Consider the following 14,760-nt stretch of genomic DNA (forward strand, 5'->3'; position numbering starts at 1 on the left):
TTTTAAACAGAATTTTAATACTCCTGCTTCCCCTTCAAATAAGGCCTGATCCTGCAAACTCTTATACAGGAGCAATTTGACTGAGTGGGAACACTGCTGTGAGTAGTTACTTATGCACAAGCATTCACAGGACCCTCAGGTTGTATATCTGTCATACATATTATTCTTTTTGTGTTGGTAGTTTGTTACAGGCACATCCAGCATACCTTATGAGGGGTTTGCATCTCTAAGAGGAAGCAATGGGCCAAGAAGATTCTGTGTAGAAAAATGGGGGAAAATCACTGCTCTTCCCAGGTAAAAGTGTCTGTGTATGTTTTGGGTTGTTTTTTTTTAATCTAAATAAATTTTGAACTACTTGGATAGACTTCAGTTCTCTGTGAGCCAGTCACAATAGATATGTTGATATTCTCAACTACCCCTGCTGCTAACTATTGGGGTTATGCAGAAGCTGCTTGAGAAACAAACAGCTGTCACTGATTGACTGGGTCTGCTCTGCTACAGGGGAAGCTTTGCTCCCAAGTTGTTCCAGTGTGTCTGACATATCTGTATTTCTTTGTACTGAAGAGGTTGTTTCCCTGCGTGGTGGGAAAGGCAAACTAATTGTGCTTAGTAGTCCGTACCTTAATTCAATTCATTCTACTTTACCAGGTTTACAACTTCTCTTCTAAAATTTATGGTTTTTTTGTTTGTCATAAAACCAGGCGTTGCTTCCCTAAAATAGTATATATGATATTCTCTGAAAGGTAAGTTATTGGTCATTGCCAGAAAATGGATATCAGCTCTAGATGAAAGAGACCCAATGTATTTACAGTCTAGTTCAGTCCCTAGGAGGGCCAGCATGACTTCAGCATTGTGTAGAAATCTTGCGACAGAAAAAGGCAAAACATGATGATAAGAGAGGGTGAAGACTGTAAAGGGAGCAAGTAGTAGAGAGGTTTGGGCCAATTGAAAAGGGGAGTTGGATGTAAGGAAGAGCGGAGTTCCCCAAGGCCTTGAAAAGCGGAAGTCAGTGAAAGAATTCAGGGTGAAAAGTGACATGATCAGAGTGGCAAGAGGAAAAAGTAAAGAAGGAATTGCTTTCCTCATTTTTCCTTTTGCGATGCCAGGAAAAGAGCTGTGGTCTTAAATGATCTACTGTATCAAAAACTGATGACATATAAGCCAGGATCTGAGAAGTCGTCTTGACTGAACTCTGTATTAACAAGAACTTCTCTACAAAGAGGTCAGTTTTGCAGATTAATACATTTGGAGAAGATCTTCCATCATCCAATTCTGTAGCATTTAGAGGAAGTTACGCTGGTTGGAAATAGATACATTACTAATTTTGATTACCAGGTAGAAAGTCGAAGTATAAACAGTACTATGTAGTTGAAATGCACAGACCCAGTGTATAAGTTTGTGGAGTCAGTAGCTCTAACACAAAACCACATTGTCAGTTAAGAGTATAAATGGGAGCCACTCAGCTGAAGGTCAAAGATACAGTAAGAGAATTCTAAGTTTCTATTTCAAAATAATTTCTGTAGTATCTTTTAGGGTCAAAAGGTATTCTGTGTGTCAGCCACCTAGGCATGCCTCAGAGAGTGATCGTTACTGAAATGAGAAATAGATAATGTTCCTACAGCATTTTAAAAATATAAACGATTGCGTTTTCTTGAATGAACCTGGACTTCAGCAGTGCCATTCCATTTTATACCGATACTTAAGTAGGAAAAGAGATTATTGTAGTTTTTGTATCTTCTAATATTCGGTCTCTAAGACAGACTTTAGGCAGTACTGAAATATTATTATTAAATAAAAGGTCCCAGTTAGGATTAGGGCACCATTCACTGGGCACATTTCACATCAAAAAGACAATTCCTGCCCCAAAAGGTTTGCAGTCTAAGATCTCAGTCCTGCTTAACTTCACTATGATGAGGAGTCCCATTAGATTTGATGGGCTACTCCTGGTAATCAAGTTAAGAACATGTGTATATGTCATCAAGATCGGGGCCTTAAAAGCTAGATGTAAGTAGATGCAAAATACATATTTGATCAGTCTGGCAGGAGGCTGGCCTGGGAGGCACAAATAACTGGAAATCAGATTTTCCAGGATTGATAATCTGGCTACTGTGAGGAGGAACGTGACAAATTAATTCATTAAAAATCATCAACACTATACCCCCCAAAACATTTACTTTTACAGCTAATGAGAGGTTCAGCAAGGAATTTAAAGTAATTTAAAAATGGGAGAAAGAAAATTGTGAAAGTTCCATTAAAATAGTATTCTGAACCCATATAAACCCACCAAAGCAGGAGAACTCAAAGGGAAGGCTCAAACTAGCTGTCCACTAATATAACCGATGAACCCACTTTACCCATTTATTGTGCATAGATACGGAGACTTGAGACCAAATTCACCTCTTAGGCAGAAGGATCCAACCTGGAACAGGGACACACTCCTGTAAGCTGCTCATTCTGCTATGGAAACCAGAGCCAGCGGGTACAGTCTACACAGTGGGAAGGGGCAGGACAAGCTAGGAGATTCAGCACCTCACTGAGGGAGTTTCTTCTGGCAGGGCTACTGTGTAGTTTCAGATGTAAAATAAAACTGCTTCACTCTGGAGAAAGAGAGTGGACCCGCTTTACTAGTTCAGTCCAGTGGGTGCAGAGAGGGTGCCAACTGCTTGCCTCTTTGCCCATGGCAGTGAATATGGCCCTTGATCTTTAACTTTCAATTCCCATGCTTTGGCGACACTGGGCCACAACTTTACTACTGTTTTAAGATATTTTTACAAACATGAGAGCCAAATAACACAAGTTTATTTGTCATCAGTCAGCCACTCCCAGTGCTCAAGACATGGCACCCTTATCCCATAGGAAATGCATGATTTACAGCGTCCCTCTCAAACTTAGCTCTGAGCAGAATGTAAACTATGTGTTTGCTTTTCTAACATCTCCAGTTCCTGTGTGCAGAGCGGCTTCAGCCTAAGCCCCACCAGCTTCAAAGGCTTTACTGTGCAAACAATGAGTAGCACTGGCTGAAGCTCCCTATCTTAACAAAGCAGCAAAGAATCCTGTGGCACCTTATAGACTAACAGACGTTTTGGAGCATGAGCTTTCGTGGGTGAATACCCACTTCCTCAGATGCATGTAATGGAAGTTTCCAGGGGCAGGTATATATATGCTAGCAAGCAAGCTAGAGATAACGAGGTCAGTTCAATCAGGGAGGATGAGGCCCTGTTCTAGCAGTTGAGGTGTGAAAACCAAGAGAGGAGAAACTGGTTCTGTAGTTGGAAAGCCATTCACAGTCTTTGTTCAATCCTGAGCTGATGGTGTCAAATTTGCAGATGAACTGAAGCTCAGCAGTTTCTCTTTGAAGTCTGGTCCTGAAGTTTTTTTGCTGCAGGATGGCCACCTTAAGGTCTGCTATAGTGTGGCCAGGGAGGCTGAAGTGCTCTCCTACAGGTTTTTGTATATTGCCATTCCTAATGTCTGATTTGTGTCCATTTATCCTTTTCCGTAGAGACTGTCCAGTTTGGCCGATGTACATAGCAGAGGGGCATTGCTGGCATATGATGGCGTATATTACATTGGTGGATGTGCAGGTGAATGAACCAGTGATGGTGTGGCTGATCTGGTTAGGTCCTGTGATGGTGTCGCTGGTGTAGATATGTGGGCAGAGTTGGCATCGAGGTTTGTTGCATGGATTGGTTCCTGAGCTAGAGTTATTATGGTGCGGTGTGCAGTTACTGGTGAGAATATGTTTCTGGTTGGCAGGTTGTCTGTGGGCAAGGACTGGCCTGCCACCCAAGGCCTGTGAAAGTGTGGGATCATTGTCCAGGATGGGTTGTAGATCCTTGATGATACGTTGGAGGGGTTTTAGCTGGGGGCTATATGTGATGGCCAGTGGAGTCCTGTTGGTTTCTTTCTTGGGTTTGTCTTGCAGTAGGAGGCTTCTGGGTACACATCTGGCTCTGTTGATCTGTTTCCTTATTTCCTCGTGCGGGTATTGTAGTTTTGAGAATGCTTGGTGGAGATTTTGTAGGTGTTGGTCTCTGTCTGAGGGGTTAGAGCAGATGCGGCTGTACCTCAGTGCTTGGCTGTAGACAATGGATCGTGTGATGTGCCCGGGATGGAAGCTGGAGGCATGAAGGTAGGCATAGCGGTCGGTAGGTTTTCGATATAGGGTGGTGTTAATGTGACCATCACTTATTTGCACCGTGGTGTCAAGAAAGTGGACCTCCCGTGTAGATTGGTCCAGGCTGAGGTTGATGGTGGGGTGGAAGCTGTTAAAATCATGGTGGAATTTTTCCAGAGTCTCCTTCCCATGGGTCCAGATGATGAAGGTCCACTTTCTTGACACCACGGTGCAAATAAGTGATGGTCACATTAACACCACCCTATATCGAAAACCTACCGACCGCTATGCCTACCTTCATGCATCCAGCTTCCATCGCGGGCACGTCACATGATCCATTGTCTACAGCCAAACACTGAGGTACAACCGCATCTGCTCTAACCCCTCAGACAGAGACCAACACCTACAAAATCTCCACCAAGCATTCTCAAAACTACAATACCCGCACGAGGAAATAAGGAAACAGATCAACAGAGCCAGACGTGTACCCAGAAGCCTCCTACTGCAAGACAAACCCAAGAAAGAAACCAACAGGACTCCAATGGCCATCACATACAGCACCCAGCTAAAACCCCTCCAACGCATCATCAAGGATCTACAACCCATCCTGGACAATGATCCCACACTTTCACAGGCCTTGGGTGGCAGGCCAGTCCTTGCCCACAGACAACCTGCCAACCAGAAACATATTCTCACCAGTAACTGCACACCGCACCATAATAACTCTAGCTCAGGAACCAATCCATGCAACAAACCTCGATGCCAACTCTGCCCATATATCTACACCAGCAACACCATCACAGGACCTAACCAGATCAGCCACACCATCACTGGTTCATTCACCTGCACATCCACCAATGTAATATACGCCATCATATGCCAGCAATGCCCCTCTGCTATGTACATCGGCCAAACTGGACAGTCTCTACGGAAAAGGATAAATGGACACAAATCAGACATTAGGAATGGCAATATACAAAAACCTGTAGGAGAGCACTTCAACCTCCCTGGCCACACTATAGCAGACCTTAAGGTGGCCATCCTGCAGCAAAAAAACTTCAGGACCAGACTTCAAAGAGAAACTGCTGAGCTTCAGTTCATCTGCAAATTTGACACCATCAGCTCAGGATTGAACAAAGACTGTGAATGGCTTGCCAATTACAGAACCAGTTTCTCCTCTCTTGGTTTTCACACCTCAACTGCTAGAACAGGGCCTCATCCTCCCTGATTGAACTGACCTCGTTATCTCTAGCTTGCTTGCTAGCATATATATACCTGCCCCTGGAAATTTCCATTACATGCATCTGAGGAAGTGGGTATTCACCCACGAAAGCTCATGCTCCAAAACGTCTGTTAGTCTATAAGGTGCCACAGGATTCTTTGCTGCTTTTACAGATCCAGACTAACACGGCTACCCCTCTGATACTATCTTAACAAAGACACTGAATGGCAAACTTTCAGCAGGCTCCTAAAAGAGATCCTGCAGATGTGGAGGAATTGTTGGACACCCACTGAAAATTTCACCCTGAAGCTCTTTGATTCCTAATGATTCTAAGATTTTGTATTAACCTAGGGACGAATTCTTTTACCCTCACTTGCAGTGATTAGTGTTTTTATTTTGTGAATAGTCTGACCGATTTCACTGGGACCACTTGTGGAGTCTGGTATTACTGGCAAAATGTGGCTCTCAAATTACAAGTCAAGGTTTTGGGGTTTTTTATTCCTACCAAGAAAAAATGAATGAAAAAATTTTGTAGTAGCCATTCCCTTTTCCTGGCTCTGTAGAGCTGAGGAAGGCTAATACAGATAACAGATTGATTAGATGATTCCATAGCTTCCATAGTTCTGCCTTATTGAACCAGAACAATGAAACTTCTGTAACTTTCATGTCAAGTTGCCTGGATTCTGTCACTGCCCTCTATGTTAGTGGCATGTGAATGCACTGAAAAAATTAGTTATTACCTGTTTAGTTTTGACCCTGCTGTCCCTGTCACCACTTTTACTTCCAGCTTGTTTAACTTATTGTACGTCAGGCTAAATCAGATATCACTAGGAGAACTCTTGCTCTTTGTTTCTTAAATGTTTAGACGTTGGTAGTGTTAATTATATAGCAGCTAGTGATAATGCATATCTAAACATTTGCACGCGAACAGCATTCTTCTGTTATTGCTAAGGTACTGGACTTTGGACTTAAAAGTTCATTTGTCTGTAATACTGTTTGAACGTCAGTGAAAGGGGGAGTGATTGACTGTCAAGACTCCAGGAACTAAGATACGTTTACCTTTATCAGAAAATGTGAGAGCAGAAAGATGAACGTAGTACACAGTTAGCTTGAAATGTCCTGGGAAAGCAGTATTCACAGTAAAATCACTCTCCTTGCAGAATGACAGAGTCCTTTGTCTGGTAGAAAAAGAGCACATTTCCTCAACAGGATTAATATCTTCATTTTTAAAAATGAGTCAGCTCTCTAAAGAAAATTATGATCACATTTTCAATTCACTATGACAAAATCATCCTCAAAAACTGAAAGAAAACCCAACTTGTCTTCCTGCTAATCAGTTAAACCAAGATGCAAGATTGTTAGCTTGCAATGAATCCCTTATTGATTCATGCATCATGGTTTTTATAATTTGTGGTTGTACAGCCCACATTAAGCATGATGCATAATTCGAACAAGTGGATGTCTGATTCGAAGAAACTCCTCTCCTTCCACACCCTTTCTGAATGCATTAATTTTCAGAAGCAAGAGGAAATCATTCTTCTGGTTGTGTGAGCAGCCAGAGGATGCCAGGAAGATTGTTACAGTGGTCCACATTCCCCTCCTGTGGGCCTGATGGAAAGAGAAGCTCTATGAAGTTTCTTTCATAGTGTTTCCTCCAAATTCTCCTTGCAGAGGGTTAAAGAGAGGGAATCAGTTGAACCCACCCACCAGATGCAGGAGGTTAGGCCACCATGGATCTTCCAAGATCTAAACTGAACCCAGAGAATTGATGGATAAATAGGGCCATCTAGCTACCTGACAGCACTGCTCTAATTGTAAGCCTTCCTACTGTCTTTGACCTCCCCCACACACCCTTTAAGAAAGGTCCCCAGCACGGAGGAACTCTGCAGGAAGGTTAGATCCTCAAAGCACACTTCCTGGATCCCACAGGTAGCTTTCCACAATGTTCTGGGAAGAGAAGAGAAGTCCACAGATTCTGCTGACCTGCTCCCTTTCCAGGCAGGCAAAGGTTGATCCCTCTAGTGGATTGGGAGGGAAGAAGGGGGAAAACAAGCAGCCTCATGGGGTGTTAACTCTACCTGCTGAAAAACATTCTTATTCTGACAGAGTTCTGTTATGTCTACAATAATTGGATGGAGCAAAATACAATATTTTTTCTACTACAGCAGTACGCCTGAAGTTTGGTCTGATGTTTATAATGATAATCTGGCCCTGCATACTGTGTGTTTCCCAAAGCCTGGTATTTTTATGACACTACAATGCTGTTTGCTAATTCCGTGTTTCACCTTCACTGAGGAATTGTAATGAACTTTAGCTTCTGTGTTTATAAACAAGCTAGAATGACTCACCTCTTCTCTTCATGTTCCAGCCTGGTAGTTAGAATCTGATTGGCACTTAAGATGATGGTCCCTAGATTTGTTCATCTGGGGGCTGGGCACCTTTGTGTTTTACGAGGGCTCACTGTAAATCTAGTGTAGCTATTCTGAATACTGCTGAATGGGGTATGTTGAATAGGGACTCTCAGTAATTGGTGAGGGGAGAGTTCCTGACATTATACACTTAAATTTATTACGCTGCGTGTTTTTTAAATGTTTGCTGTTCAAGTGCTGACAGGCAGGCCACTGCAGAAAAGGTTTCTGCTTGCCAACGGGAACGGGTTTAAACAACAGTGTGGTGTGATTGCAAACAGAAAAAGTAAATGTAAAGAAAGTCCTGACCCTTTAAGGGCCAAACCCAAAGACAAAAGGACTTTTATCTTCCAAAACAAAGATCGAAAGGGTTAGTCATCTTTCAAAGAAGAAGAGGAAATGAAAAGTCCTTGGCACTTTCATCTCAGAACCCCTCTCCCAAAAGATCCTACTTGCATTAGTCACTTGGAGCTGTGCCATTTATTTCAGTGGGAGCAGGATGGAATTATCCTGCTACTCAATAAATCCCTATATCAAACTCAGGCAACTCTGTTCCTTCCTCTAGTCAGAGGATGGGATCTTTAGGACTTTTCCACAATGTGCATAGAGATTGTAATAGGCAGATTATAGAAATCGCGGGGGGAGGAAATATATTCCTATCCTGTCAGGAAAGCCAGAATGTGTTTGAGAATTATATACATACATTCATTTAACTACTAAATATATTTGTCTGTAATAGATTACCAAGATCAGATGCTCGGCTGGTGTAAATCAGCATACCTGCACTGATCAAGGAAGCTACCCTGATTTACACCAGCTGAGGCTCTGGCCCAGAGAAATTATCAATGGGAAAGACCTAATTTGCTAACTAGTCTATCTCCTGTCAGTAGGACTGTTCCCTAGGTGTATTTTCTAGTATTTCACTAACTTTATCTAATTTATGTGCATTCATTCTTCAGAAATAGCTTGCTCATGATTACAGACCTGGTATTCAAATATCACTAATTATTAATAGAAAATACTAATTTAAAAAGTATGTATTTTAAGCCCAGTTTTCAAAACAGACTGCCTCAATTGTGCCCCTAAATTACACATTTTGTGTGTGCACATTTTACAGGCAAAATTTAGGGTACTACTTGTGATCCACATTATGGTATCAATCTTTGACAATTCTTTTTTAACTTGAAAATAACAGTGTTCAGTAACACAATATCATTTCACAAAGCATGGTATTTTGAAAGTACCTTCTAGCGCACCTGAATTTTCGGTTACTTTCATTTGAATTTCTAAATAATATTTGCTTATTTGCCACTTTTTTTTTTTGCAGGGCTCATACATGTTTCAATCGTCTTGACCTTCCTCCTTACCCATCATTCGCCATGCTCTGTGAGAAACTGTTGACAGCAGTTGAGGAGACAAGTACCTTTGGACTTGAGTGATACACAAACCACAGTGCCCAGCTCTTTGGACGTTTGTGGATCTGTCCTCTCAAGAATGAATGAACATTTGTATTGGATTTCTTGGAGGAAAATTGTTGTACAATGCAATTCAGATAATGAGATTTCCATGAATGAGTAAATCTAGCCTCAGAAGCAGTTACAAGCATTGTGATAGTGGCAGAGTATTCTACGGTAATACTGGAGTGTGCCTGGTGTGCAGGGAAAACCAACAGTCTTGCAATAAACAGTTTTTCTTGACTGCCATGTTTGTTATGGGCCAAGCAAAAGATGTGACCATGCATGATCAGCAAGGTGGCTAAATCTGATAAGTGGTGAAATCCAGTTTCAAGATGAAGTCCTTGAATGTCAAGTTCAAGTCAAAATGTGAAATCGTTTAGCCCACCCCTAAATTAGCTAAAATCAAACTATGGAATTCTTTATTAAAAAAAAAGTTTCCTAAAGATACATTACTTTATGCCATATACTATAACAGAATATCCATTACTTGCTATACCTAAGACGACGAGTGCCTGCATGGTGTGCATCATAGGTTGCAGCTTCCTGGGGCAGAAGTGAATTTGAAGGAAAATCAGCAACAAGGGATGTCACAACAATGGCTTGCAATAAGGAGGTTTGTGAAAATGTATATGCAAGTGGTGCGTGTATGGCAAATGATGAGCTGTTATAAGGAGAACTTAATAATGACTGATTTTATGCTTTATACTGCATGGAAACTGTTTTTAAAAATAAGTATCAATTTACCACAGCATATCAGGAAAAAAAACTTACACAGTGACTTCTCTTTATTTTTATAGGTTCATTATGTTAAGTTCCTCAGAGTGTAAATAAGAAACTAGCATACTAAATGCTATTTCTGTTCATTTCACTTTTCATGCATAAACAGACATTGTGCTAGTGTTTTATTCTTTAAGCACTCTCAAGGGAAAAAATGCCTTTTATTTTTATATGAGTACGAAATTCCCAAAAAATATTTTGCACTGAATGTACCAAAGTTGAAGGGACATTATGATCAGACTGACCGCAAACTGCATCACTCTTACAAGTATCTAGAAAATAACTTCTGAAGAACCGAGCTTTCTTCACAGTGCTATGTCTATAGATATCAGGACTGTGCACATAAGTAATAATTTTGTAAAAATCACTACAAGTGATATTGTAATATGCATTTATTTTAAATGCATTTGGTTCATTTTTCATCCATCAAATAACCTTTAAAGGATTGAGTGTAATACAGATGTTTCATATTTTCCCAGCAACTTTTATTTGTACAGCACCGTAAAACACACTAGCTTATAGGGGAAACCATTTGCGACACTTAAGAGGATGAACCTTTAATAGTAATGATTCCACTCTCCCTTATCAGTGAACTTCCAAGCTGTAAACTGTTCGTAATGTCTTTCTAATTGCATTTTCACTGATGCGTAGTTTTCTTATCAATGTTAATTAAAATGGAGTCCTTTTCAATGGTATATCAAAAACTGCATGAATCCACCAATTTACTTATGTGTAATTTTGCCAAAGTGCACAGAGGTCACTTGCACCCATTCCTCATAACTATCTTTAATTCTAAATTAATTTTGCATCTGTGCACTTGTACAGCCATTAAGAAGTACTACATACATCGTGCCAGAGTTCCAGAAAACTTCAGCTGGATGTTAAATGGCAAGAACAGAAATACAGCTCTTTGTGTTCCTTTTGATGGCACTCAAGCATTTCAAGACCTGCTTTGTGGGAGAACTAAGTTTAGGAGTAGCCTCAGGATTCCCACTCTGGGGACTCTCGTTGAATAGGGGTCTCAGTGAGGTGATATGCTTATTTTCCATATTCATAACAATGGAAGCACCCATCCACGCAAGTGAACATTGGAATGGCAATAAAGATGCTGTCAGCAAAGACTACTTTTTCACCCTCACAGTGAGAAAGTAGGTGCTGTTGTGGTGGTAGGAGCGGGGTGCTGGGTAAGTGTAAGTTGCCTCATATCCCTCTCCCCACCCCGCCCCCACATTCCCCAAATGATATAGGAAATAATGCCTGTATTCAGATAACTGAGGAAACGCCATTGTCAAAAATAAAATGAAAATATCTTTTGACTTTACAAATAATGGGTTCCTCCCTAAATGGGTTCCTCCCTAAAACAATGACATCTGGGAATCACACGAGTTTTCTTAAACTGCTCCTAGCTTGTACTAAGTGGCAAAGAAATGTCAAACTGTATTATTCTATTTTTATCAAGTTTATCAATGTTTGCTAAGATATCTTGTTAATGGTCCAGGGTTTGCTAATGCATGTGTTGTATCAAAGAACTGATACACAGTAGATAAATTTACTTGTGAGCAGGTCATTTCAGCATGGCTCATATTTCATGTGATCAAATTCATTAAGTATCTGACACTCTAGTCACTTAGAGCCAAATGAAACTTTAGATTGGCTAAGAACCATCGAATTTAGCTCTTGTAATGTTACAGTATCTTTTCTTAAAAAGAGATCCTTGCAGGAGAACAGATCTACAAATATCAATCCAGAAACTCATTGGAATTAAAAGTGTTAAATATTTGACACAAAAGTTTACATCAGGCTGCATTTAAGCTATGCTTTTGTACAAACCAAAAGTAATAAATGCATTTGTCATCTTTTATTTTAAAAATGAGATGTACTACTTACTTTTGTTCTGTATTCCACCCTTTTCATCAGTTGCTGAGCATCCAGGACTCTGCAGAGCTCCAGCAGGCTCACCAAGGTGGCAGGTCTCAGCAAAAAGACATAACTCAGCGACCACTAAGATCCAGGCAGAGCAAGCTAAGGGGAGGGGAAAAGTTCTGTTCCCTCCTCCTGTCTTGCCTGTACCACACTGGACTCTAGGGAAGTGACACCTGAAGGTGATGGGCAGCTGGCTGCCTTGAGGCTGCAGCCCCTTCTGCTCACAGCCCTCAGCTAGTTTCTTTCTGTATTTTAAGAAATACTTCCCTGAAAAAGGGAGTGAAAGGGAAGAAGCATAGAAGCATTAACAGCCTCATACACCCATTACCCCACCAGCAGCAGCAGTCACCCATCAGCACCAGGGCCAATTCAACACCCCATCCCACAAAAGCCAGCCCTGGTTTCCTGCAGAAGATTGCAGGGTGTGAATACAAGGATTGTAGGGGTGGGGGTTGAACTCATAACAAGAGACAATGGCTGGTGTGAGGGTTGTGGATGGGGAGAAAGTTTGAAAATCCCTGGTTTAAAGCAGTATATCATTTAGAATATCTTACTTGGCTGATAAGGCGCTTTCCTTCTGGGGAGGAAACAGAAAGTCTAGCAGAGCAGAATGAAATAATGGGCCCCATTCAGCCACTGCATGATACTGACTTGGGCCAACATAATCCCCAGTATCCTTATTTGGCGGAAAGCCTACTTGGATGGTTGCTCACAGCAGCAGATTTAAGGCACCTACAGCCCCGTCCTCTACTCTGACAGGCAACTCTGAGCTAGCAAGCACTACACAGAAAGCAAGTGGTGCAGGTAGACTTCTTCCCCTGGCAGAACTGCTAGGGAAAGGGGTCTCTTCTCTTCTTCTGGGGTAAATCACAATCTTGGGTGCCCTGGAGCACAGCTTCTCCTAATGGGAAGGTGGGATGTGATTTGCACAGTCCTAGTGAACGTAATCATTGTCTGTGCCAAATACGTTGGAATAGCATCTAATTAATGAACACGTCCCAACTATCAGAGGCACAGATGCCTATTATGATATGTGTAGTCTCTTGTTCAAGGTATGTATGTAGGAACCTTTTACTTTATTATAGCAGTTTTCTCAACCACTCAACTCATCATAACAGAAAGCTGTCTCATAAGAAATACCCTCAGCAGCAGATTGTATATTAATTTATTAAAGGAATCTCTCAGCCCAAAATAAATTTATGTGTAACATAACTGTCACTCTGCAAAATGGAGGCAACAATTTCTTTTTTCCAGTTAATCTTTGTTACACTTTCACAATAAAAAAAATTAACTTTTCATAGTTAAATAAATTGTTTTCGTTATCCATGTTGTGGACCAGGGTCATACTAAATAAAGGTGTTAATATTGTTCGGAGATAGAGTGCATCTATAGTGAAATCATCTCAGTGCTCAGAGCCAGCTATGCAACACATAAGCCTCACGGTAAAGTTGTTCACCCCAGATCTTATGGTATATAGTGAATATACAGTAGAACCTCAGAGTTACGAACATCTCGGGAATGGAGGTTGTTCATAACTCCGAAATGTTCATAACTCTGAAAAAAATGTTGTGGTTGTTCTTTCAAAAGTTTACAACTGAACATTGACAATGCAGCTTTGAAACTTTACTATGCAGAAGAAAAATGCTACTTTTTAAGTAGTTTATGTTTAACACAGTACTGTACTGTATTTCCCTTTTTTTGGTCTCTGCTGCTGCCTGACTCTGTACTTCCAGTTTCAAATGAGATGTGTGGCTGACTGTCACTTTGTAGCTCTGGTGTTCGTAACTCTGAGGTTATACTGTATGTAATATATAATCTTCAAAGGAAGTTGAAGATCCAGGCAGTAGCACTCTGGCAGAGCATCTAAAAGAAAGTGTCTGGAATGATGGAAACTGGCAGAGAACATTGAACTGGTGGTTTGTTTGTTTTTAGATTACAGAAATTTAAAAACTTTTGTGGTTTCCTATGCTTTTTCAGTGCTTCTAGAAGTCCAAAATGGCTTCAGTTTTGAGTATTAAGACTGGTATCATATGGTTGCTAAAGTAATCTCTGCAGTATTTAATTGCAGATGCCATGACGTCTCTGCAGTATTAATGAATCTCTACAGTGTTGTTGGAAGATAATCATTGAGATGTTTGCAGAGACTGTGTTCTGGAATGAGAGAATTTATGCACAAATGGTAAATCTATATTAACTGTGTTTGACTAGTCTTTATAAGCTTATTTCCATAATGTAATACAAAGCAGTTTGAATCACGTTTAAAGGTTTTAATTTGTTTGTATTGAATTATGCTAGTTTTTAGAACTGTTGCTCATATTTATCTATCTTGCCATTGATTTGGGGAAAGAGGAAAATTTGCTCCTAGTAACACTAATGGGAATTAAGCATTAAGTAATATCTGCTTGAAGAGACAATAGACATCTGTCTTAACATCAGTCATACAAGGTAGGACCTGTTTTTAATTAAATCCCACTCCATCACCCCAAAATGAGTTTTCTATTTCCTCCTCCAGCACCTCTCCACCCCGAACAAAATTTCAAAATGATTACTGACACCTGATTTTAAAATTTTTCCCAGGTGACCAACCATTGTTGAATAATCCAAGGGGCAGTGGCAGAAATTTTCAATGATGCCTTGTTAACAGATTGCAAATGAAAGGCCTTTAAAAGTGTATCTGAGCGACCACAATGGCTGTTTTAGAACTAGTCTAGTCCTTTGGTTAAATATTTTTAACATAAAATACAGACTACAAAAGCTGATTTGAAATTGCTCTTCTCTCTTAGAAAAATGAATATAGATTACGTAGGCATTTAAAATATATATATTATTTAAATGGATACTGTCAGATTCAGAGCT

The 14,760-nt window shown here is 40.6% G+C and overlaps 1 protein-coding gene across 3 annotated transcripts in view; it reads left to right on the forward strand.

The window, feature by feature from the left end:
* The window catches only part of HECW2 (HECT, C2 and WW domain containing E3 ubiquitin protein ligase 2), a 255,307-nt gene extending 243,453 nt beyond the window's left edge, over window positions 1-11,854 (forward strand). For all 3 annotated transcript variants that reach the window (XM_050969456.1, XM_050969457.1, XM_050969459.1), the window contains 2 exons: window positions 182-294; window positions 9,075-11,854. In XM_050969456.1, the coding sequence (XP_050825413.1) occupies window positions 182-294; window positions 9,075-9,186 (225 nt within the window). In that variant the 3' untranslated portion in view covers window positions 9,187-11,854. The remainder of the gene's footprint in view (window positions 1-181; window positions 295-9,074) is intronic.
* Window positions 11,855-14,760: the final 2,906 nt, after the last annotated feature.

The sequence above is a fragment of the Gopherus flavomarginatus genome, chromosome 10, assembly GCF_025201925.1.
Source record: "Gopherus flavomarginatus isolate rGopFla2 chromosome 10, rGopFla2.mat.asm, whole genome shotgun sequence".
In the NCBI taxonomy this organism is placed as follows: domain Eukaryota; kingdom Metazoa; phylum Chordata; order Testudines; family Testudinidae; genus Gopherus; species Gopherus flavomarginatus.